We start from the raw sequence: 26,516 nt of genomic DNA on the forward strand, positions 1-26,516 counted from the left end.
GGAACATCATACCAACAGTAAAATATGATGGTGGTATTGTGATGGTCTGGGGCAGTTTTGCTGCTTCAGGACCTGGAAGTCTTGCTGTGGAGAATAGAAAAAATACATACAATGAGATCCAGCCTTCCCAAAACCCTGTCTGATGACAAATGCACACTTAGCAGGATGCAGCAGGCCTCCACTGATAAAGGCTAGGAGCGGCACAGGTGCAAACTACTTGATAAAAACAACCACCCCAACCCTCCAAACATTGCAGGGGTTGACTGCTTAGTAGAAAAAATGCACATTGATATCAGTGTGACTGGCGTCCTATGTGAGTTATATCAATGTGCATTTTTTCTACTAGGCAGTCAACCCCTGCAATGTTTGGAGGGTGGGGGTGGTTGTTTTTATCAAGTAGTTTGCACCTGTGCCGCTCCTAGCCTTTATCAGTAGAGGCCTGCTGCATCCTGCTAAGTGTGCATTTGTCATCAGACAGGGTTTTGGGAAGGCCGTATCTCATTGTATGTATATTTTCTGAGTTTTTTCTATGTTAGCTGTGTGGAGAATAGAACCATGAATTCTGCTGTCTACCAAAAAATCCTGAAGGAAAATGTCCGGCCATCAGTTCATGACCTCAAGCTGAAATGTACTTGGGTTATGCAGCAGGATAATGATCCAAAACACACCAACAAGTCTAGCTCTGAATGGCTTTAAAAAAAAAATTAAGACTTTGGAGTAGCTAGTCAAATTCCTGACCTAAATCTGATTGAGGTGCTGTGTCATGACCTTAAAAAAGCGGTTAAAGCTCCAAAACCCTCCAATATGGCTGAATTACAACAATTCTGCAAACATGAATGGAGCTAAATTCCTCCAGAGCTTTGTACAAGACTCATTGCCAGTTATCGCAATCACTTGATTGCAGTTGTTACTGCTAAGGGTGGCCCAACCAGTTATTGGGTTTAGGGGGCAATCATTTTTTCAAACAGGACCCTGTAGGTTTGGACTTCTTTTTCCCTTAAAAATAAAGAACTTCATTTAAAAACTACATTTTGTGTTTACTTGTGTTATATTTACCTAGCATTTAAATTTGTTTGCTGATCTGAAACATTTAAGTGTGACAAAAATAAAATAAGAAATCAGGAAGGGGCAATCACTTTTTCATACAAATTTATATTAGCAATCCACATATCTGGCCCCTCTCTGATTGAATTGATGCAGTTTGAGAAATGGTCACAATTCAACATTAATATTAACGAATCTGAGGCCTTAAATGTCTTTCTACATCAACAGTAAGTGAACACTCTGGTGTCCAACTTCCATTCTAAATGGCCCCCAAGGAGCAATATCAACTATCTGTGCATTGATGTTCCCTCACCACCAATCTAAAGGCTATTTTCTCTCAATGTTCAAATATCTTTCTCCCGGTTGGAGTTGCATCTTAATTCCTGGAATTGGAGAGAATTTTCCTTGTATGGCAAAGTCAATGTTCTTAAGATAACAATCAACCTAGCCTGCTACTGTATACCTGCTGCAATCCATCTCGGTGTATATACTGTACATTCCTTTTTTGGGGTTAAAATTTAAAGCTGTTTTAGTTGTTTTGTTTGCAATCAAATATCTTGTCCAAAAATCATACTGGTGTCGGTTATCCTGACTGCCATTGATATTATCTAGCATCAGCCCATGCAGCGATCCTTGAATTGTTGCATTGCATTAAGTCAATACTTTGCGCCTGCATTGCACACAATATTCGCTTGGTGTTGGCATCCTCTTTTTCATGGACTTGCCCCTCATGTTGCTTAATAATATTTCAGTATCATACAGCATCAGGCAGACACTGAAGACAATATATACACCAAGTGAGAAAGATGTTTTGGTTGATCGGAGGGGACTATTGATGCCTATAACTGATCACTATAGGTTTCCACTTGACGCTTCCGCAAATTCCTTTCTAGCCAGCTCAAAAAAGATGTCTTTACATATGCACCAAGTAGCTCCATTTGGTATTCTCTTGCCCCTTTCTACTTTCGTATGTGACTGTCCTCAGAGGCTACATCATAATTTTGAATACATACAACCTCAACATATTTACTCTTCATTGGACAGTCATTCAGAATCTGTCTGCTATTTAATCCCTTTGGAAATTTTGTGTGTCACCACTCTATGCCCTCCGCATGCCATCTCTGATATATAAAAATTGTTGACAGACCCAGATCTGGAAAACCTTCCTCCATTTTGCCAGGCTTGAGAAACTGTGCTCCTAAGCACATTTAAGAAGTATCAGTGGGACAAATGCTTTTTCCTCTCCTACAAATCGGTAAGGCCAGTAAATTACAATATACAAGCTATAAAATTGTTTCAAGGTGGTAGCGAGTCCCCAATGCTTTGCATAAATAGTTCCCCGAGGTATCTAGTCTATGTTGGCATTGCAGGGTGCATGGGAAGATGATGTCACATTTAAAGTGGTCTTGCCAGCTTCTAGAAACTTTCTAGGATGAAGTCATAAGAGTTATTAAGGAGTTGACAGGCGTATCAGCACCTAGGACACCAGAGGCTACACTGTTATACATGTTTTCTATGCCCAAACAGGTGTATAAGAAAACCACTATTAAAAGGCATCTACTTTAGCTAAAACAATAATACCACTTCAATGGAAATCAGTACCCCCCCAATCTTTAGAAGAATGGGTCGTAGAGATGGCTAGGACCCATGCTATGGAAAAGCTCAAACACAAGAAGACTATTTCAACTCCTACTAAATGGTTTCACTGGGAAACCTTTCCCTATTTTCCATTCTACCAAACTAGGCTAAAGTGCCTTAAAGTTTGTCTCTTCTTTGCACTCCCATAGACCAACAAATTGTCGAATACCTTCCATTTGGATAACTTTATTATCAAAATGGAGGATACTAGAATGAACCGCATCTTTATGGAAATAAAACCACTTCTTAAGAAACTTGCTATCCATTTGTGCGACTTTTTTTTATCTAAATGCAAAAACGAGAATCTAATTCCCGAATGCCTTCCAGCCAGTTGACATCCTTACACCCTGATTGTAACCCTATCTACTCTATTAAGGGATAAATACCCATGGATCCCTTTGACTTTTATTTTTCTTCTCATCTTTGAAGCATCTTGCTTATCCATATACAACATTAATTTCATGCTATTTGTACCATGATTATCCCTCTCTATTCATATGCTTTGGTTCTTTATGTAATGAGGTCCATATATCGCTTTTTTTCTCTTCTTCCTCTTCCAGACTTTGATTTTCTGTTTATTGTTATATTATGCTGCTACAAAATAAAAAAACCTTTCAGTTTAAAAAAAAAAAAGAAAAAGGCTACTTTCCTGTGTGAGTTTTTAGATGCGTAACAAGATTTGTTTTTCGATTAAAACATTTCCCACATTCTGAACATGAAAATGGCTTCTCCCCTGTATGTATTTTCTGATGTTTAACAAGACCGGATTTCGTTGTAAAACATTTCCCACATTCTGAACATGAATATGGCTTCTCCCCTGTGTGAATTCTCTGGTGTCTAGCAAGTTCTGATTTAATACTGAAATATTGCCCACATTCTGAACATGAAAATGGTTTCTGCCCTGTGTGAATTCTCTGATGTACAACCAGACTGGATTTCTCAATAAAACATTTCTCACATTCTGAACATGAAAATGGTTTCTCCCCTGTGTGAATTCTCTGATGTACAACCAGACTGGATTTCTCAATGAAACATTTCTCACATTCTGAACAAGCAAATGGTTTCTCCCCTGTGTGAATTCTCTGATGCATCATAAAATTTGATTTTTGTGTAAAACTTTTCCCGCATTCTGAACAAGAAAATGGCTTTTCCCCTGTGTGAATTCTCCGATGTTTTGAAAGTGTGGATTTATCACTATATCGTTTGCCACATTCTGAACATGAAAATGGCTTCTCCCCTGTGTGAGTTTTAAGATGTGCAACAAGACTAGCTTTCAGATTAAAACATTTCTCACACTCTGAACATGAAAATAGCTTCTCCCCTGTGTGGATTCTCTGATGTCTAACAAAACATGTTTTCTCTGTAAAACATTTCCCACATTCTGAACATGAAAATGGCTTCTCCCCTGTGTGTAATATCTGATGTCTAACAAGACTTGATTTCTCTGTAAAACATTTTCCACATTCTGAACATGAAAATGGCTTCTCCCCTGTGTGTATTAGCAGATGTCTATCAAGATGTGATTTCTTTGTAAAACCTTTCCCACATTCTGAACATGGAAATGGTTTCTCCCCTGTGTGTACCATCTGATGTTCTACAAGACATGATCTGTATGTAAAACATTTTCCACATTCTGAACATAAAAACGACTTCTCCCCTGTGTGTATTAGCAGATGTCTATCAAGATGTGATTTCTTTGTAAAACCTTTCCCACATTCTGAACATGGAAATGGATTCTCCCCTGTGTGTACCATCTGATGTTTTACAAGACATGATCTGCGTGTAAAACGTTTTCCACATTCTGAACATAAAAATGGCTTCTCCCCTGTGTGTATTAGCAGATGTCTATCGCAATGCGATTTCATTGTAAAACGTTTCCCACATTCTGAACATGAAAATGGTTTCTTCCCTTTGTAAGCTGTTTCATGATCAAGAGCCCTTTTGTTACTTTTCTTTTGCATATTTGTCTTTGATGAAGCAGAAACAAGGACCTGTTGAAAAGGATCAGGTGACAGATTTTTTCTGATAACATCTTGAGGTGTATCTGGTATAATGACATGTTCTTCATAAGTATCAGGAGTCATATGAAATATGATATCTGCTGACAAATCAGAGAATATCAGACGTCCTTCAGTGCTCCTAGTAAAGTCACCTGCCAAGAATAAAAATTATTTTAAGCTTTTTTTAGAAACATGGAATCGGAATTATAATACTATTTATACTATTATATCCTTTATAACATGTCTGTGCAAACTGGACAATAGACCACAAAGCGGGACTGAGATCACAGTGTTAGGCCACCAGGTTATGTGCTTACAAATGTTCACTACTCTATTATAGCCACTTTTCAGGTCATGATTCCCTGTGTCTGTCATGAATCTGTTCCAGTTACACATTCAGAAAATACTCGTAAAAGATATCTGTAATCAGTTTTATTAAGAGACTCCTTCTCATACATTCCCTGACAGGTACAAGCACATTGGAGGAAATTGATCGTGTACACAAGTCATGGCTTTACAGAAAAAAAGTAAGGTTTTGTATATATTTTTATTAATGTAACTAAACAGTGGATACAAGAAAGGAGATCAAGTTTCTGCACACTACTTGCTACACTAACCTGTCACATGCAACTCGACACACAAAAAGTTGCTACACGCATGTCGCCACACAAAACTCATCTCACAAAAGTCGCTACATGCATGTCGCCACACAACACACAACTTGACACATGAAACTCGCCCTAAAACACACACACATCTGGTATTATCCTTCAAAAATAAAAATCTGATTAATAAGCAGACAAACTACAAGAGCAACAACTGTACCATAACAGAAATACGGCAGCTGTCAGTCACATGACCTGTCTATTATGTGTATGTGTGAGCTAATATATACTGCCAGGGGGGAGGGCTTCCTGTTGGCTGGGGATTTATCAGGCTGCCAATTTGGCTTACAAATACTGAGGTAAAAATACTGAGCAAATAACGTGTGAACGAGGTCTAATACAGCAGGAGATGACACAGATATATACTATATACAGGAGGAGATGACATACAGGTATATACTATATACAGGAGGAGATGACACACCTATATACTATATACAAGGGAGATGACACACAGGTATATACTATATACAGGAGGAGATGACACACTGGTATATACAGGGGAGATGACACACGTATATACTATATACAGGAGGAGATGACACAGATATAAACTACATACAGGAGCAGATGACACACGTATATACTATATACAGGAAGAGATGACACACAGGTATATACTATATATAGAAGGAGATGACATACAGGTACATACTATATACAGGAGGAGATGACACACAGGTATATACTATATACAGGAGCAGATGACACACAGGTATATACTATATACAGGGGAGATGACTTACAGGAGGAGATGACACACGTATATACTATATACAGGAGGAGATGACATACAGGTAATATACTAAATAAAAGAGGAGATGACACATAGGTATATAGAGGAGGAGATGACATACAGCAGGTATATACTATATACAGGGGAGATGACATACGGGTATATACTATATACAGGAGATGACATACAGGTATATACTATATATAGGAGGAGATGACATACAGGTATATAATATATACAGAAGAGATGACATACAAGTATATACTATATACAGGAGGAGATGACACATAGGTATATACAATATACAGGAGGAGATGACATACAGCAGGTATATACTATTTACAGGAGAGATGGCACACAGGTATATACTATATACAGGAGATGACGTACAGGTGTATACTATATATAAGGGAGATGACAAACATGTATATACTGAGGTGAAAATGAGGGGTGTGAGGTGAAAATGAAAAGGTGTGAGTGCAAAATGAGAGGAATGAGGGAAAATAGTGGAGTGATCGGAAAATGACAGATGTGAGGTCGAAATGACAAGTGTTAGGTGGAATGAGAGGAGTGAGGGGGAAAATAAGAGGAGTGAGGGGGAAAATGAGAGGTGTAAGGGAGAAAATGAGAGATGTGAGGAGGAAAATGAAAGATGTGAGGGGGGAAAATGAGAGGCGTGATGGGAAAATAAGAGAAGTGAGGTGCTATAACCAACCACAGATATTTACTATGCCCAGGCAATGCCAGGCTCTTCAGCTAGTTAAAAATAAAAATCATTGGGAACCTGCAAAATGAAAATATCTTAATCCCTTAAAGTCCGCCGATACGCCTTTTAACGGCGGCAGTTAGGGATATTTTTGCCTCAGCACCGCTTTTTAATGGCGCTGAGAAATGTGTATAGCCCCCCAGAGACGGAATTTCTCCGGGGACTCAGCTACCGGGGGTAGCTGAGACCCTAGAGAACATGATTTGGGTCAGTTTTTATGGCGACAACAAAAAAAAAGTCAGATTTTCCATTTAATTTCTCCTCTGATGTGATCGGAGAAGAGAGAGAAATAGGGTCCCCCAATCCCACTCCGGTACCTCCAGAGTCCTTGCATCCCTCCGGCGTCTTCCGGGAGAAAATGGCGAGCGCATGCGGTGTGCCCACCGAGATCTACCGTCCGGCACCCGGCAACAATAGGAAATGTTTCCTATTGGTCCATTTTGATCACTGTGACAGAAACAGTGATCAAAATGAAAAATAGTAAATCAAACCTGTTATGATCTGGTGGCCTAGGAGCAGCATGGGACGTACTCTGGAGAAGGTGGTACCTGTACTGACCGCAGACCCTGAACTTAACACCGCAACTAGAAGTAGCCGTGGGATGTACCCGACACTCCCTAGACACCTCGACACAGCCGGAGGACTAAATACCCCTAGAGATAGAAACGGGAAAACTATCTTGCCTCAGAGAAAATCCCCAAAGGATAGACAGCCCCCCACGAATATTGACTGTGAGAGGAGAGGGAAATAACATACGCAGACTGAAATCAGGATTTAGCACAGGAGGCCACTCTGTCCTATCCTTTCTATTTAGCTAGAGTACTATGCGGTCAGTATTAAAACACTAGAAAATATCCACCACAAAAAATACAAAATCTCCATATCTAACTAAAGATATGGAGGGTATATCTGCATCTCCAGAGATACCAGCTTGGCTGAATAAATCCTTACACAGACAAAGCTGGACAAGACAAAACATGGAAATGCACTGAACTATAAGGCCCACAGCATGTGGACTGCAAAAACCAAGCCAGAACTTATCTTTGTTGACATGAACAGCAAAGCAGGAGAGACCAGGCAAGGATGTGAATCCTCCAGGAACAATGGACAACTGGCACTGACTAAAGGGTCAAGCAAGACTAAATAGCCCAGTCAGAATTGCACTAAGTGGACACACCTGATGAATGCTACGATCCAAAGACAGCAGCGCTACCACTTATAACCACCGGAGGGAGCCCAAGAGCAGAATTCACAACACAAACCCCCTTAGTTAGGTAAAAATAATAAAATTACAAAAAATGTATTTATTTCCATTTTTCCTTTAGGGTAAAGTTGGGCTAAAGTTAGGGTTAGGGATGGGCTAAAGTTAAGGTTAGGGTTGGGCTAAAGTGAGTTGGACTAAACTTAGGGTTAGGGTTGGGCTAAAGTTAGGGTTAGACTAAAGTGAGTTGGGCTAAGTTAGGGTTGTAGTTGGGATTAGGGTTAGGGGTGTGTTGGGGTTAGGGTTGGAGTTAGAATTGGGGTTTCCACTGTTTAGGTACATGAGGGGGTTTCCAAACGTGACATGTCACTACCAATAATTCAAACCAATTTTGCGTGTAAAAAGTCAAATGGTGCTCTCACCCTTCTGAGCCCTGCCATGCCCCCAAACAGTGGCTTTTCCCCACATATGGTATATCGCCATACTCAATAGAAATTGCAAAACAAATTTTGTGGTCCATTTTCTTCTGATACCCTTGAGAAAATTAAAAAAATGGTTCCAAAGTAATTTTTTGGGAGAAAAGTAAAATGTTCATTTTGTCCTTCCACATTGATTTAGTCCTCGTGAAGCACCTGAAGGATTAATAAACTTCAGGAACAATGGACAACTGGCACTGACTAAAGGGTCAAACAAGACTAAATAGTCCACTCAGAATTGCACTAAGTGGACACACCTGATGAATGCTACGATCCAAAGACAGCAGCGCTACCACTTATAACCACCGGAGGGAGCCCAAGAGCAGAATTCACAACAGTACCCCCCCTTGAGGAGGGGTCACCGAACCCTTACCAGAGCCCCCAGGCCGATCAGGACGAGCCAAATGAAAGGCACGAACCAAATTGGCAGCATGAACATCGGAGGCAACAACCCAAGAATTATCCTCCTGGCCATAACCCTTCCATTTGACAAGATACTGAAGCTTCCGCCTCGAAAAACGAGAATCCAAAATCTTCTCAACCACATACTCCAACTCCCCATCAATCAACACCGGGGCAGGAGGATCAACAGAGGGAACAACGGGCACCACATATTTCCGCAACAAAGATCTATGGAAAACATTATGGATGGAAAAAGAGGCTGGAAGGGCCAAACGAAAAGACACTGGATTGATAATCTCAGAAATCCAATAAGGACCAATAAACCGAGGCTTGAACTTCGGGGAAGAAACCTTCATAGGAACATGACGGGAAGACAACCAGACCAAATCCCCAACCAGAAGCCGGGAACCAACACACCGACGACTGTTAGCAAAACGCTGAGCCTCCTCCTGAGACAACACCAAATTGTCCACTACATGAGCCCAAATTTGCTGCAACCTGTCAACCACAGAATCCACACCAGGACAATCAGAAGGCTCAACCTGCCCTGAAGAAAAACGAGGATGAAAACCAAAATTACAAAAGAAGGGTGAAACCAAGGTAGCAGAACTAGCCCGATTATTAAGGGCAAACTCGGCCAATGGCAAGAAAGCCACCCAATCATCCTGATCAGCAGACACAAAGCATCTCAAATAAGTTTCCAAAGTCTGATTAGTTCGCTCGATTTGGCCATTTGTCTGAGGATGAAATGCGGAAGAAAAAGACAAATCAATGCCCAGCCTAGCACAAAAGGCCCGCCAAAACCTAGAAACAAACTGGGAACCTCTATCGGACACAATATTCTCCGGAATGCCATGCAAACGAACCACATGCTGAAAAAACAACGGAACCAAATCAGAAGAGGAAGGCAATTTAGGCAAAGGTACCAAATGAACCATCTTAGAAAACCGGTCACAAACCACCCAGATAACCGACATCCTCTGGGAAACCGGAAGATCTGAAATAAAATCCATAGAAATATGCGTCCAAGGCCTCTCAGGGACCTGCAAAGGCAAAAGCAAAACACTAGCGCGGGAACAGCAAGGCTTGGCCCGCGCACAAGTCCCACATGACTGCACAAAAGAACGCACATCCCGTGACAAAGAAAGCCACCAAAAGGACCTACCAACCAAATCTCTGGTACCAAAAATCCCAGGATGGACAGCCAACACAGAATAATGAACCTCAGAAATCACTTTACTAGTCCATCTATCAGGAACAAACAATTTCCCCACTGGACAGCGGTCAGGTTTATCAGCCTGAAATTCCTGAAGAACCCGTCGTAAATCAGGGGAAATGGCAGAAAGAATCACCCCTTCCTTCAGAATGCCGACCGGCTCAAGGACCCCAGGAGAATCAGGCAAAAAGCTCCTAGAGAGGGCATCAGCCTTAACATTCTTAGAACCCGGAAGATACGAGACCACAAAATCAAAACGGGAGAAAAACAGGGACCATCGAGCCTATCTAGGATTCAGCCGTTTGGCAGACTCGAGGTAAATCAGATTCTTATGATCGGTCAAGACCACAATACGATGCTTGGCCCCCTCAAGCCAATGTCGCCACTCCTCAAATGCCCACTTCATAGCCAACAACTCCCGATTGCCGACATCATAATTGCGTTCCGCAGGCGAAAACTTTCGAGAAAAGAAGGCACACGGTTTCATCAGGGAACCTGTTATGATCTGGTGGCCTAGGAGCAGCATGGGACATACTCTGGAGAAGGTGGTACCTGTACTGACCACAGACCCTGAACTTAACACCGCAACTAGAAGTAGCCGTGGGATGTACCTGACACTCCCTAGACACCTCGACACAGCCGGAGGACTAAATACCCCTAGAGATAGAAACGGGAAAACTATCTTGCCTCAGAGAAAATCCCCAAAGGATAGACAGCCCCCCACGAATATTGACTGTGAAAGGAGAGGGAAATAACATACGCAGACTGAAATCAGGATTTAGCACAGGAGGCCACTCTAGCTAAATAGAAAGGATAGGACAGAGTACTATGCGGTCAGTATTAAAACACTAGAAAATATCCACCACAGAAAATACAAAATCTCAATATCTAACTAAAGATATGGAGGGTATATCTGCATCTCCAGAGATACCAGCTTGGCTGAATAAATCCTTACACAGACAAAGCTGGACAAGACGAAACATGGAAATGCACTGAACTATAAGGCCCACAGCATGTGGATTGCAAAAACCAAGCCAGAACTTATCTTTGTTGACATGAACAGCAAAGCAGGAGAGACCAGGCAAGGATGTGAATCCTCCAGGAACAATGGACAACTGGCACTGACTAAAGGGTCAAACAAGACTAAATAGCCCAGTCAGAATTGCACTAAGTGGACACCTGATGAATGCTACGATCCAAAGACAGCAGCGCTACCACTTATAACCACCGGAGGGAGCCCAAGAGCAGAATTCACAACACAAACCCCCTTAGTTAGGTAAAAATAATAAAATTACAAAAAATGTATTTATTTCCATTTTTCCTTTAGGGTAAAGTTGGGCTAAAGTTAGGGTTAGGGATGGGCTAAAGTGAGTTGGACTAAACTTAGGGTTAGGGTTGGGCTAAAGTTAGGGTTAGGCTAAAGTGAGTTGGGCTAAGTTAGGGTTGTAGTTGGGATTAGGGTTAGGGGTGTGTTGGGGTTAGGGTTGGAGTTAGAATTGGGGTTTCCACTGTTTAGGTACATGAAGGGGTTTCCAAACGTGACGTCACTACCAATAATTCAAACCAATATTGCGTTTAAAAAGTCAAATGGTGCTCTCACCCTTCTGAGCCCTGCCATGCCCCCAAACAGTGGCTTTTCCCCACATATGGTATATCGCCATACTCAATAGAAATTGCAAAACAAATTTTGTGGTCCATTTTCTTCCGATACCCTTGAGAAAATAAAAAAAATGGTTCCAAAGTAATTTTTGGGGAGAAAAGTAAAATGTTCATTTTTTCCTTCCACATTGCTTTAGTCCTCGTGAAGTACCTGAAGGATTAATAAACTTCTTGAATGTGGTTTTGTGCACCTTGACATGTGCAGTTTTTAGAATGGTCTCACTTTTGGGTATTTTCTGTTATATTGACACCCGAAACACACTTCAAATGTGAGATGGTCTCTAAAAAAATGATTTTGTAAATTTGTTAGAAAAATTAGAAATCGCTGGTCAAATTTAAACCTTATAACGTCCTGACAAAAAAATTATGTTTCCAAAATTATGCTGATGCAAAGTAGACATGTGGGAAATGTTGTTTATTAACTATTTTCTGTGACACCACTCTGATTTATGTGTACAAAAATATCTGCTTGGTGTAAAAAAATCTGATTCTAAAGTGCAATTCCTCCTGATTCTCCTGAATTGATTTTGGGGTATATTGGACAGCCATTTGGCGTAAAGCCCACTCCTGAAGTGGATGTAACGGTTTGTATCCACCTTTTTGAAAAAGTTTTTTGTACACACACGGTTGTCAGCAATAAAAATACATAGATCCAAAAATTCTATGGATTGTGAATTTATCTTTGGTGTAAGGGAAAGACCCCAATTATTTGAATTAAGTTCATTAATGAAAACCTCCACATTGGCCTAGGAATTGTCCCAAATAATGAACACATCGTCTATATATGTTTTATGCAGGATAATGCTTTTTTGTAGGGTTCTTTGGCTATATAGAGATCATCAAAAATACCCATAAAAAGGTTTGCATAGGTTGGTGCGACCTTTGACCCCATAGCTGTGCCATTGATTTGATGATAAAATTCTTTTAAAAACATAAAAAAAATATTCTTTAACCCCTTCACCCCCAAGGGTGGTTTGCACGTTATGGACCGGGCCAATTTTTACAATTCTGACCACTGTCCCTTTATGAGGTTATAACTCTGGAACGCTTCAACGGATCCCGGTGATTCTGACATTGTTTTCTCGTGACATATTGTACTTCATGATAGTGGTAACATTTCTTTGATATTACCTGCGTTTATTTGTGAAAAAAACGGAAATTTGGCGAAAATTGTGAAAATTTCGCAATTTTCCAACTTTGAATTTTTATGCAATTAAATCACAGTGATATGTCACACAAAATACTGAATAAGTAACATTTCCCACATGTCTACTTTACATCAGCACAATTTTGGAACCTCATTTTTTTTTTGTTAGGGAGTTATAAGGGTTAAAATTTGACCAGCAATTTCTCATTTTCACAACACCATTTTTTTTTAGGGACCACATCTCATTTGAAGTCATTTTGAGGGGTCTATATGATAGAAAATACCCAAGTGTGACACCATTCTAAAAACTGCACCCCTCAAGGTGCTCAAAACCACATTCAAGAAGTTTATTAACCCTTCAGGTGTTTCACAGGAATTTTTGGAATGTTTAAATAAAAATGAGCATTTAACTTTTTTTTCACACAAAATTTACTTCAGCTCCAATTTGTTTTATTTTACCAAGGGTAACAGGAGAAAATGGACCCCAAAAGATGTTGTACAAATTGTTCTGAGTACGCCGATACCCCATATGTGGGGGTAAACCACTGTTTGGGCGCATGACAGAGCTCGGAAGCGAAGGAGCGCCATTTGACTTTTCAATGCAAAAGTGACTGGAATTGAGATGGGACGCCATGTTGCGTTTGGAGAGCCCCTGATATGCCTAAACATTGAAACCCCCAACAAGTGACACCATTTTGGAAAGTAGACCCCCTAAGGAGTTTATCTAGAGGTGTGGTGAGCACTTTGACTCACCAAGTGCTTCACAAAAGTTTATAATGCAGAACCGTAAAAATAAAAAATCATATTTTTTTCACCAAAATAAACTTTTTTTGCCCCCAATTTCTTAGTTTCCCAAGGGTAAGAATAGAAATTGGACCCCAAAAGTTGTTGTAAAATTTGTCCTGAGTACGCTGATACCCCATATGTGGGGGTAAACCACTGTTTGGGCGCATGGGAGAGCTCGGAAGGGAAGGAGCGCCGTTTGACTTTTCAATGCAAAATTGACAGGAATTGAGGTGGGACGCCATGTTGCGTTTGGAGAGCCACTAATGTGCCTAAACATTGAAACCCCCGACAAGTGACACCATTTTGGAAAGTAGACCCCCTAAGGAACTTATCTAGAGGTGTAGTGAGCACTTTGACCCACCAACTGCTTCACAGAAGTTTATAATGCAGAACCGTAAAAATAAAAAATCATATTTTTTCACAAAAATTATTTTTTCACCCCCAATTTTTTATTTTCCCAAGGGTAAGAGAAGAAATTGGACCCCAAAAGTTGTTGTACAATTTGTCCTGAGTACGCTGATTCCCCATATGTGGGGGCAAACCACTGTTTGGGCGAATGGGAGAGCTCGGAAGGGAAGGAGCGCCGTTTGACTTTTCACTGCAAAATTGACAGGAATTGAGATGGGACGCTATGTTGCGTTTGGAGAGCCACTGATGTGCCGAAACATTGAAACCCCCCCACAAGTGACATCATTTTGGAAAGTAGACCCCCTAAGGAACTTATCTAGAGGTGTAGTGAGCACTTTGACCCACCAACTGCTTCACAGAAGTTTACAATGCAGAGCCGTAAAAATAAAACAAACATTTTTTTCCCACAAAAATTATTTTTTAGCCCCCAGTTTTGTATTTTCCCGAGGGTAACAGGAGAAATTGGACCCCAAAAGTTGTTGTCCAATTTGTCCTGAGTACGCTGATACCCCATATGTGGGGGGGAACCACTGTTTGGGCGCATGGGAGGGCTCGGAAGGGATGGAGCACCATTTTGAATGCAGACTTAGATGGAATGGTCTGCAGGCGTCACATTGCGTTTGCAAAGGCCTAATGTACCTAAACAGTAAAAAAAAAACACTAGTGACACCATTTTGGAAAGTAGACCCCATAAGCAACTCATCTAGATGTGTTGTGAGAGTTTTGAAGCCTCAAGTGTTTCACTACAGTTTATAATGCATAGCCGTGAAAAAAAAAAAAAAAAACAGTGGAAACCCCCCAATTATAACTGAAACCCTAATCCAAACACACCCCTAACCCTAATTCCAACGGTAACCCTAACCACACCTCTAACCCAGACACACCCCTAACCCTAATCCCAACCCTATTCCCAACCGTAGATGTAATCCAAACCAACTTTAGCCCCAACCCTAACTTTAGCCCCAACCCTAACTGTAGCCTTAACTCTAACCCTAGCCCCAACCCTAACCCTAGCCCCAACCCTAGCCCCAACCCTAGCCCCAACCCTAACCCTAGCCCCAACCCTAACCCCAACCCTAACCCTAGCCCCAACCCTAACCCCAACCCTAGCCCCAACCCTAGCCCCAACCCTAACCCCAACCCTAACCCTAGCCCCAACCCTAACCCTAACCCTAGCCCCAACCCTAGCCCTAACCCTAACCCTAATGGTAAAATGGAAATAAATACATTTTTAAAATTTTATTATTTTTCCCTAACTAAGGGGGTGATGAAGGGGGGTTTGATTTACTTTTATAGCGGGTTTTTTAGCGGATTTTTATGATTGGCAGCTGTCACACACTGAAAGAAGCTTTTTATTGCAAAAAATATTTTTTGCATTACCACATTTTGAGAGCTATAATTTTTCCATATTTGAGTCCACAGAGTCATGTGAGGTCTTGTTTTTTTGCGGAACGAGTTGACGTTTTTATTGGTAACATGCTCGGGCACGGGAGATTTTTTTGATCGCTTTTTATTCCGATTTTTGTGAGGCAGAATGACCAAAAACCAGCTATTCATGAATTTCTTTTGGGGGAGGCGTTTATATCGTTCAGCGTTTGGTAAAATTGATAAAACAGTTTTATTCTTCGGGTCAGTACGATTACAGCGATATCTCATTTCTATAATTTTTTTATGTTTTGGCGCTTTTATACGATAAAAACTATTTTATAGAAAAAAAAAATATTTTGGCATCACTTTATTCTGAGTTCTATAAGTTTTTTATTTTTTAGCTGATGATACTATATGGCGGCTCGTTTTTTGCGGGACAAGATGACGTTTGCAGCGGTACCATTGTTATTTATATCCGTCTTTTTGATCGCGGGTTATTCTACTTTTTGTTTGGCGGTATGAGAATAAAGCGTTGTTTTTTGCCTCTTTTTTTTTTTTTTTTTTTTTTAGGGTGTTCACTTTAGGGGTTAACTAGTGATATAGTTTTATAGGTGGGGTCGTTACGGATGCGGCGATACTAAATATGTGTACTTTTATTGTTTGATTTTTTTTATTTAGATAAAGGAATGTATTTATGGGAATAATATATATATTTTTTTTCTTTATTTAGGAATTTTTTTTTTACTTTTTTTTTTTTACACATGTGGGAATTTTTTTTTTTACTTTTTTACTTTGTCCCAGGGGGGGACATTACAGATCGGTGATCTGACAGTGTGCACAGCACTCTGTCAGATCACCGATCTCACTTACAGCCATGTAGGCTTACAAGCACCTGCACGGCACCCGGAAGTAATCCCTGCAGGACCCGGATGCAACCCCGCGGCCATTTTGGATCCTGGGCCTGCAGGGATAGGAGGTAGGAGACCCTCGCAGCAACGCGATCACATCGTGTTGCTCCGGGGGTCTCAGGGAAGCCCACAGGGAGCCCCCTCCCTGCGCGATGCTTCCCTGTACCGCCGGCACACCGCGATCATGTTTGATCCCTGTACCGCTCCTGGCACATAGTGCCGGATGTCAGCTGCGATAGGCAGCTGACACCCGGCCACGATCGGCCGCGCTCCCCCCGTGAGCGCGGCCGATCGTGCTGGACGTACTATTCCGTCCTTGGGAATTAGGGCCCACCCCACATGGACGGAATAGTACGTCCAATGGCAGAAAGGGGTTAAAATGAAGGAAAGACCTTCCAAAATGAACTCTTTGTGTGAGTTGTTTAATCTCTACATATATTTGTTATGTAAACTAGGGGGCAGGTCAATGAGGGATCAGTGACCTGTCAGCAGTCTACATTATGAATACCTAATCAGAGCACCACATGGAGACCCCCCACAGACCGCCCCTCAGCACGAGCATATCATTAGCACAAAACTGAAAATAAAGATTAAACAACAACCACAAGATGGATCTCATCAGCAAAGGTATCATTTTATTCAGTATAACGGCTCCGACTTGTCACTGTAGGTTACTGTGCACAATCCTGCTGAGAGGTTCCCTTTAATGTCAAGAGAGCGAAAGAGTGCCCATGTAATGCTACCCATGTGAGCACAAACCAGGCACCCCTTTCTGTAAGAAATAATGGCATATTCCAGATAATGGCATCACCAGTGGAGAACACACAACCATTTATCAAAATTTTGTGGGGTTCACCAAGTTGTAAATCAGTGATGGCACCATCAGCAACTTGATCAGGCTGGAGCCGAGTTTAGCACAAGTGGATGACTGGGAGTGTACACCTGGATCATTGTCACACACTCGCCTGACAGGGAGATAGAAATAGAGGAGTAGGAGTATGAAGCATACAATCCTGTTTAGCTCTGCTGCCTTTATATGTCACAGTACTTTGGACAAACCTACACCATTGTATATCCGTACATCAGCTGTAGGTCTTCCAGACTTATAGAAATTTTAACTACACTGAATTTTTTGTGGTGTTTTACATAGAATGTAATAAATAATTTTTGTAACGGTATACATGGTCACCTTGTCTAAAACTCCCTTACTCATATCAATAACAGTTCGTAAAAAAAGTCTAGAGATTTTTCAAAGTCTGGCAGAAATACATACCTCATCCTCCCTTCTGTGGGCACTGCACTCAGGGATCTTCTGCGCAGGCGAGTCACTGTGACCTCCGGCGTGCGAGCCGATAAGGTGCTCTCCCCACTTCCTCCCTGCACAGTCATCGCTTGGAACCATGTGTACATAGTGATGACTATGCAGGGAGGAATTTGTAAAATATGTGCTTGATAAGGTAAATATGCTCAGATAGTTATATATTATACTTACCACTTCTTTTTCTAAGAGTGCATATGCTAATCATGTAGGGGTCCTATTCTCAGATTTGAGAGACAAATTATTTGTAAATTAGTAAAATTGTTAATTCATGTATGATAAATAAACTTTATATGTTTGAACTAAACATTCAGTGGCCTGTATAATATCTTGGGGGGGTCTTTGGTTATATCAGATTTTTGAATGTGTTCTTTTAAGATCTATATGGACTAATATGTATATATGCAGGGAGGAAGTGGGGAGAGCACCTTATCGGCGCGCACACCAGAGGTCATTGGAGCGGAAGTCGCCGAACCCTGCGCATCTTTGCACAGCAACCGGCCCTCTCTCAAGTTAAGGTGCTGATTCAGACGTGAGGAAGACCTTAAAGAGAGCCTTGCAAAACCTGACTGTCATGATATGTACTTTTGCCCTGTCCTGCATTTGAATAATATGCCATTTGATGTATGTAACTGTTCTCTGGTTTCTATTAGCTGTAATTTATGTATTGTATTTTCTTGTGCTGGGAGTCACCTGTAACAATGTCTCCTTCCCCCAATACTTGCAGCCCTAAGCTATAATGTAATTAAGCTTTGTAAACACCACTAGTGCAGAATAGCCATTCTTCCTCACAGCAGGTGGCTAGTCAAATGTACATACAACATAGACTAAGTGGAGCCGACCAGAATAGAATCTTCTGGTAAACTCAGCCATTGAATAGAAGGTGTGACCCCTACCCCTTCAGGGGCGGATCCCAGGAGCTCATTCTTATTTTGAGATCAGATGTGAGTTGATGCTGGAAGGAGAAGGAGTGGGGATTCTTAGCTGAGGCAAGACCCCACGTCCATCTGTGGCTGCGGAAGCGAACGGGGCGAGACTTGAGCTGAAGACATATCTCGTCGTTCGTGGGATTGTTTTGAGATCCCTTGGACTCGTGTGGACTATTGTTTTGTTAGCTGGCACAAGGATTATCGGGAGGTGCTCCGAACCTGTTCCGTTAGATCTACAGAGTCCACAATTAGTCCATCTGCATGTGTTGTTCCAGCGTTCTTGATAATAAATCTGTGGAATCATCCCTTGGCCTGTTGTCCCTTCTTGCTGCCGTACACCCCGTCACACTGACCCAGCGTGATGATGTTGGTGTTCTTGATGTTTTTTTGTAAGGGTGGATGAACTGCAGAAATTACCTCCGGAGAAGTGGGCGGAGGTTCTGGTGCCATATCCAATGGGGGAATCGCAGACGGCTTATTATGAACTGGCATTGCATGGTGAAAAAGAGTACACCAAGTTGAAAATGGAGATCTTCGCGTGCTTAGGACTGATCGACTGTCAGGACACAACGGGTGCACCACGGGGTGTAAGGATTCCGGACTTTCCTGGTGTCTGTTCGCCCTGATCCAAGATGGAGGCTTGGATCTCACCCTGTCATGGAACTTCCTGTCTGTCCTGATTATTTAAGTCCGGGTCTTGTGTTCACCTGTGCCTGAATATTTTGTGCTGCTGGCTCCTGAGCATCTGCCTGTTTGCTGGTTAACTCCCTGCTTCTGCTGCTCACTACTCAGGTCTGCCTCACCCCGTTCAGCTACCTCTCGCCTCTGGAACTGCTGCGACTGGCAGCACACCAGTGGAAGGATTTCCTTTGTGTACTAAACTTTTCCCAGTGTTGTGCCTCTTTGCACAACCACACCAGGTGAGCAAGATTCAAGCTGTGTTATTGCTACAAGAAAGATCTACTCATCTACTACGCTTAGATGGCGCTCTCCCTCTTTCTCCCCTCATCCTCTCTTTTCTAGGACGTCATTCACATGACGCATCATCTATTGAACTATTGGACTCCTACTAGCAAGTACTGTGCACACGTATGAACAAGTGTTGCTGGACGTCATCATTTAAATACTGTGTGCACTAAACCTTATTGGACTTCCTCGTTCAAGTGTCTTGTTTGCTCCCACATAATTTCCTTGCTGGACTGGTTCACATTAGCGGTCGCGCCACGCTACTCAGTTTGCTGTGATTTTCTATATAGAGCTGAGGACCTCGTTACTATTGCAGAAATATCTGTACTATGTTTTGTTTGCTATCCTGTTGGCTATTTTCTATATAGAGCTGAGGCTCTCGTTACAACTGCAGAAATATCTGTTAGTTCTGTTTACAATTTGTTTGTGAGTAAATACACCTTTTGCTGCAACTTTGCTCTCAGACTGGCTTTATCCCATGCTATCAGATTCCGTAGTATCCATATAATTATTACACGGGGCCTATCACTGTGATAAACCTCCAAGGTCCCAAATATTCGACCTCCTCCACTCAGTTCAAAAGGGGTTGCAACTAGAATCTTCCGCCCCAGCTCAGATGGTTGAGGGTGTCATGGACAGGTTCATACTATCCCTTCCAAGGCCAATGCAGTCCTGGATTGCCCAGGGAGATCTCCAGAATGCAGATGACCTGGTGGAAAGGTACCTGGTGGACTAGAGTTCCTTGGGGAAGCAAGGTGTTTTAACATCTTCATACTGGAGTTCTCAAAGTGGGGCTGATATCCAAACAACAGCATGGTCACCCTTAAAAACGGCATCCCCTGAGGCCAACATCCTCTCTCTCAAAGGAGCATTTGATAATTAAACGATACTAAACAGGATTGCTAGCTGCCCCATGTACTCTGGTGGCTGGTCTGTGTGTGTGTGTCTGTGCGTGTGTGCATACATGCATCTGTGTGCGGGCCCCATATACTCTGGTGGCTGGTCTGCGCGTGTGTGCATACATGCGTCTGTGTGTGCGTGCCCCATGTACTCTGGTGGCTGGTGTGTGCGTGTGCCCTATGTACTCCGGTGGCTGGTCTTTGTGTGTGAGCATATGTGTGTGTCTGTCCCATGTACACCGGAGGCTGGTCTGTGCACGTGTCTGTGTGTGCCCCATGTACTCTGGAGGCTGGTGTGTGTACGTCTGTGTGTGTGCCCCATGTACTCTGGTGGCTGGTCTGTGCTCATGTCTGTGTGCGCGTGTCTGTGTGCATGTGCGCTTGTCTATGTGTGTGCCCCATGTACTCTGGTGACTGGTCTGTGTGTGTCTGTGCATGCGTGTGTGTCTGTGTGCGGGCCCATGTGTGCCCTATGTACTCTGGTTGCTGGTGTGTGTGTAACTCAGTGTGTGCCCATGTACTCTGGTGGCTGGTCTGTGTGTGTGTCTGTGCATGCATGCATCTGTGTGTGTGCACCCTGTACTCTGGTGTCTGGTCTGTGTGTGTACCCGTGTGTCTGTCCCATGTACTCTGGTGTCTGGTCTGTGTGTGTCTGTGTGTGCCTGTGTGTGTCCCATGTTCTCTGTTGGCTGGCCTGTGCGTGTGTCTGTGTGTTTGCCTGTGTGTGTCCCATGTACTCTGGTGGCTGGCCTGTGCGTGTGTCTGTGTGTGTGTGACTGTGTGTGTCCCATGTACTCTGGTGGCTGGCCTGTGCGTGTGTCTCTGTGTGTGTCCCATGTACTCAGGTGGCTGGCCTGTACGTGTGTCAGTGTGTGTGTGCCTGTGTGGTTCCCATGTACTCTGGTGGCTGGCCTGTGCGTGTGTCTGTGTGTGTGTGACTGTGTGTGTCCCATGTACTCAGGTGGCTGGCCTGTACGTGTGTCAGTGTGTGTGTGCCTGTGTGGTTCCCATGTACTCTGGTGGCTGGCCTGTGCGTGTGTCTGTATGTGTGTGCCTGTGTGGGTCCCATGTACTCTGGTGGCTGGCCTGTGCGTGTGTCTGTGTGTGTGTGCCTGTGTGTGTCCCATGTACTCTGGTGTCTGGTCTGTGTGTGTGTGCCTATGGAAGTAAACACCGTGTGCACTGCTATACTCCGGTGCAGAGACTAGGTACCCAAACCATATAGTAAACTGTGAAAAAGTCTCGCACTCAACTTAAGTATTTTGTTTTGTAGATTTATTGGTAGAAAAGGTAGCACTGGAAACGTTTCAGCCTTTGTTAGGCTTTCATCAGTCACTACAACATTCAAAAAAAAAAAAAAAAGCAACATATAATACAGTGTACAAATAATTAAATATAAGTAGAACCAAAGTATATACAATTTGTCACAAAGTGCAGTCAGAGCAAGGGTTGCAAAAGTCATTTCAGAGGTGATGCTGCAGTGAAAGTATGCATAATATTCTCGCTCAATGTGTTATATGAATAACCCTTATTCTAGATATGAAAGAAACACATACCGTGCTGTGCCTTTTAATGTGTGTCGATAATACCTTTAATTAGGATGCAGATCGTGCGTGATGCCTAATCTGGCATAAGACGAGAACAGGAATTTATAGTTATATAGAGAACTTAGATAGTGGGACTCAGATAAATAGAATAGTACTCACAGTGGGTGGCCACCTCGAATAGAAGTGGGAATGATTTGATAAAACAGAATACGTTAAAGCTGTGGAATGATTATGTCAGCGGAAGAAAAAAGGGGGGTAAATGTAAGCATTCACTTCTTAGTGTTATACGTCAGTAAGGTGAATATCCCTTCTATATAGTTACCTTAGGTAGGCATGTATAGGGCTAGAGATAATTGCCTCAAACGGCCCGCTATGGAACAGGGGCTAATAATGTGAAAGCTTGTCAGCACATATCCGGTGGAGGGGCGTATGGTACAATACCTGGAGGGGAGCCGCTCAGATGTATATGATGTCCTCTCAGAAAAGGTGTGTGTGTGTGCCTGTCCCATGTACTCTGGTGTCTGGTTTGTGTGTGTCTGTGTGTGTGTGCGTCCCATGTACTGTAGTGGCTGGTCTGTGCGTTTGTCTGTGTGTGCCTGTGTATGTCCCATGTACTCTAGTGGCTGGCCTGTGCGTGTGTCTGTGTGCGTGTGCCTGTGTGTGTCCCATGTACTCTGGTGGCTGGCCTGTGCGTGTGTCTGTATGTGTGTGCCTGTGTGGGTCCCATGTACTCTGGTGGCTGGCCTGGGCATGTGTCTGTATGTGTGTGCCTGTGTGGATCTGTCACGATATTGTATGAAATGTAATATGATTTCGTAGCTTTGCTGAAGGCTAAACCCCCCCTTCTCTCTTTGCTTCTAAGTGTGTGTGAAGCTATTCTTCTCAATGCTCTGCCCTGCCCCCAATCCCAGGAAGGTTTATTGTGCTTGTAGCGGCACAAATCTCACTCCAGCTGAAAACTGGTCTGATATCCTTCCAAGACATGTGGTCCTTTGTTCTGTTATAGTAAGATATTGGGCCAACGGTTTAAGCTAGGAAAATAATACATCCAGTTTGTGAATCTCCATCGGCAGATGGTTCAAACAGGGACAAAATACGGATTTCTCTGGAACTGAGTGTCCCTACTAGCCTGAATTTAGTATCTATAGGGAGCAAATCTTAATACAAGATGAATGCTGGGTGTGTTATGATTCTGACATGTTCTGTAGCGGAGATACAGGCATTAGACTAACTTGTATTAAATTTACTAAGTCTGAAGAGATAGGAGGGACTGAGGAAACCAGCCCTGCTCATGATGTCACACGGCTGTGGTTATTTAAGTGACTCCACTTTACCCAGCCTCCAGAGTCTGCCAGAGTCTTAGAGAGTCTTATTGGAGGAGCTGTTCCTATCCAGACCTCCTGATGCACTGGGATATTTGGGGTCCCGCCCACCAGCATGGTTTTGCCTGCAATGTCCTGAGAACATGTGAGTGTTACCTTTTCTCATTTAATCCCTTTATTTTATTATTACCTTGTACATTTCCAATTGTCTCATATTGTAACATCTTTATATGCCTTTTCTGTAAACACTGCCTTAAACTTTCGGAATAAAATATATAAACTACTAGTTCGTTCTTCCTGTTCTAAAACGTACCCTAAGTCTTCTGAAGGGAATTACGCTACTGTTTTGGGTTAGCTTCGGACCCGTTTAATCGAAGCTGGTGGCAGCATCCCGTGTGCGGGCATTTGGGTGTCGTTGTAGCAACTGCGGCATTGATAATTATTGTTCCTGCCTGAGTGGGAGTATTTATATTGCCTCGCTGCAGCGTGCCCAATAGCCCGTACATAGCAGGCAGGCTTTCTGGCGACTAGTTACTCTAGGTGCAGTACCTAATCTGACCTGAGGGTAAGGGGGGCGCCAGAGAGCTGCAAGTTTCAAGTGGAACTGTAAGCGGGATATACATAAATCTCTGCAGTTCTTGGTATATTGAAGAGCAATGGGATACCCAAAATAAGCCCCTGCTGTAAACTAAGAGGTCAATAGCCTTGTGTTTTTTCATCACATTGTAGCAGTGGAGGGATAACTAAGATAAGCCCCCCTGCACATGTGATAGCCGTCTGTTGGCCTAAAGTCACCCCGATCCGTGACGTAGGGGTGACGGTCACGGTGTGAATCGTGACATAGGTGGCAGCGGTGTGGATTCGTGACAAATTGGTGGCAGCGGTGAGGATTCATGACAGGGTCCCATGTACTCTGGTGGCTAGCCTGTGCGTGTGCCTGTGTGTGCCCCATGTACTCTGGTGGCTGGTCTGCCATGAGTCGCCCATAGCCAATGAGGTCACCGACTGGCTGCAGCGCTGCAGACGTGACATGACCACTTCCACTAATACATGTTAATATGGGTTTTAGCACCAAATTAAAAAAATATAACTGACTGCTTTTTATAAACTTATAAAATGAGTGTTGATCTGTGTTCAGATGCAGGTTTTTTTTTAATGCAGATGAAAAGCTGCATTTTACGGTACGAGCCGAAGCGATGAGAATTTGAGAACGGCAGCGATTTTTAGTCTGCACATGTCAGTTCTTTCAGCTTTTTCACTGTGTCACCCACAGAAAGTTATGGGAAATGCAGAAATGCTGCAAAATACGCAATAACTGTTTATACAGCATTTTTTAGGCATTATTGGGAAATAAAACCAACTTTATTAAACAAGTTACCGTATATACTCGAGTATAAGCCGAGATTTTCAGCCCAAATTTTTGGGCTGAAATTGCCCCTCTCGGCTTATACTCGAGTCATGATCGGCGGTGGGGTCGGCGGGTGAGGGGGAGAGAGGACTGTCGCATACTCACCTAGTCCCGGTGCTCCTGGCGCTCCCCCTGCCCGTCCCACGGTCTTCGGTGCCGCAGTTCGTCCCCTGTTCAGCAGTCACGTGGGACCGCTCATTAAAGTTATGAATATGGACTCCACTCCCATAGGGGTGGAGCCGCATATTCATTCCTCTAATGACGGTAACGGTGACCGCTGACAGAGGAAGAGGCTGCGGCACCCGGAGACAATCTGTCCGGGATAAGGAGCCAGGGATGCCGGGAGCAGGTAAGTATGTCATAGTTACCTGTCCGCGTTCCACACGCCGGGCGCCGCTCCGTCTTCCCGTCTTCTTGGTCTGACTGTTCAGGTCAGAGGGCGCGATGACGTACTAATCTGCGCGCCGCCCTCTGCCTGAACAGTCAGTGCGGAGAGACGCCGAGACGGGACGCTGAGGAGCTGCAAGCAAGAGAGGTGAGTATGTCATTTTTTTTTTATTGCAGCAGCATTATATATTGCACAGATTTATATGGAGCATCTATGGGGCCATAATGACCGGTGCAGAGCATTATATATTGCACAGCTTTATAAGGAGCATCTATGGGGCCATACTGAACGGTGCAGAGCATGATATATGGCACAGCATTCTATGGAGCATCTATGGGGCCATAATGAACGGTGCAGAGCATTCTATATGGCACAGCTTTCTATGGAGCATCTATGGGGCCATACTGAACGGTGCAGAGCATTATATATGGCACAGCTTTATGTGGAGCATCTATGGGGCCATACTAAACGGTGCAGAGCATTATATATGGCACAGCTTTCTATGGAGCATCTATGGAGCCATACTGAACGGTGCAGAGCATTATATATGGCACAGCTTTCTATGGAGCACCTATGGGGCCATAATGAACGGTGCAGAGCATTATATATGGCACAGCTTTCTATGGAGCACCTATGGGGCCATAATGAACGGTGCAGAGCATTATATATGGCACAGCTTTATGTGGAGCATCTATGGGACATAATGACCGGTGCAGAGCATTATATACGGCACAGCTTTATAAGGAGCATCTATGGGGCCATACTGAATGGTGCAGAGCATAATATATGGCACAGCTTTCTATGGAGCATCTATGGGGCCATAATGAACGGTGCAGAGCATATATGGCACAGCTTTATGTGGAGCATCTATGGGGCCATACTGAACGGTGCAGAGCATTATATATGGCACAGCTTTCTATGGAGCATCTATTGGGCCATACTGAACGGTGCAGAGCATTCTAGCAGTCAGTCAGCTGTTTTGAACAGTTGACATGTACCCGCAACAGCCACGGGTGGAATCACAATCCACCCACGGCTGTTAACCTCTTTACCCCCAAGGGTGGTTTACACATTAATGACGAGGCCAATTTTTACAATTCTGACCACTGTCCCTTTATGAGGTTATAACTCTGGAACGTTTCAATGGATCCTGATGATTCTGACATTGTTTTCTCGTGACATATTGTACTTCAAATTTTCCAAATTTGAATTTTTATGCCCTTAAATCACAGAGATATGTCACACAAAATACTTGATAAGTAACATTTCCCACATGTCTACTTTACATCAGCACAATTATGGAACCAAAATGTTTTTTT

General features: G+C 43.0%; 1 protein-coding gene across 2 annotated transcripts in view; it reads right to left on the minus strand.

Moving 5' to 3' along the window:
- Window positions 1–310: 310 nt before the first annotated feature.
- The window catches only part of LOC143767242 (uncharacterized), a 50,783-nt gene continuing 24,577 nt past the window's right edge, over window positions 311–26,516 (minus strand). For both annotated transcript variants that reach the window (XM_077255435.1, XM_077255434.1), the window contains exon 7: window positions 311–4,834. In XM_077255435.1, the coding sequence (XP_077111550.1) occupies window positions 3,324–4,834 (1,511 nt within the window). In that variant the 3' untranslated portion in view covers window positions 311–3,323. The remainder of the gene's footprint in view (window positions 4,835–26,516) is intronic.

Source organism: Ranitomeya variabilis, chromosome 4 (assembly GCF_051348905.1).
Source record: "Ranitomeya variabilis isolate aRanVar5 chromosome 4, aRanVar5.hap1, whole genome shotgun sequence".
Lineage (NCBI taxonomy): Eukaryota > Metazoa > Chordata > Amphibia > Anura > Dendrobatidae > Ranitomeya > Ranitomeya variabilis.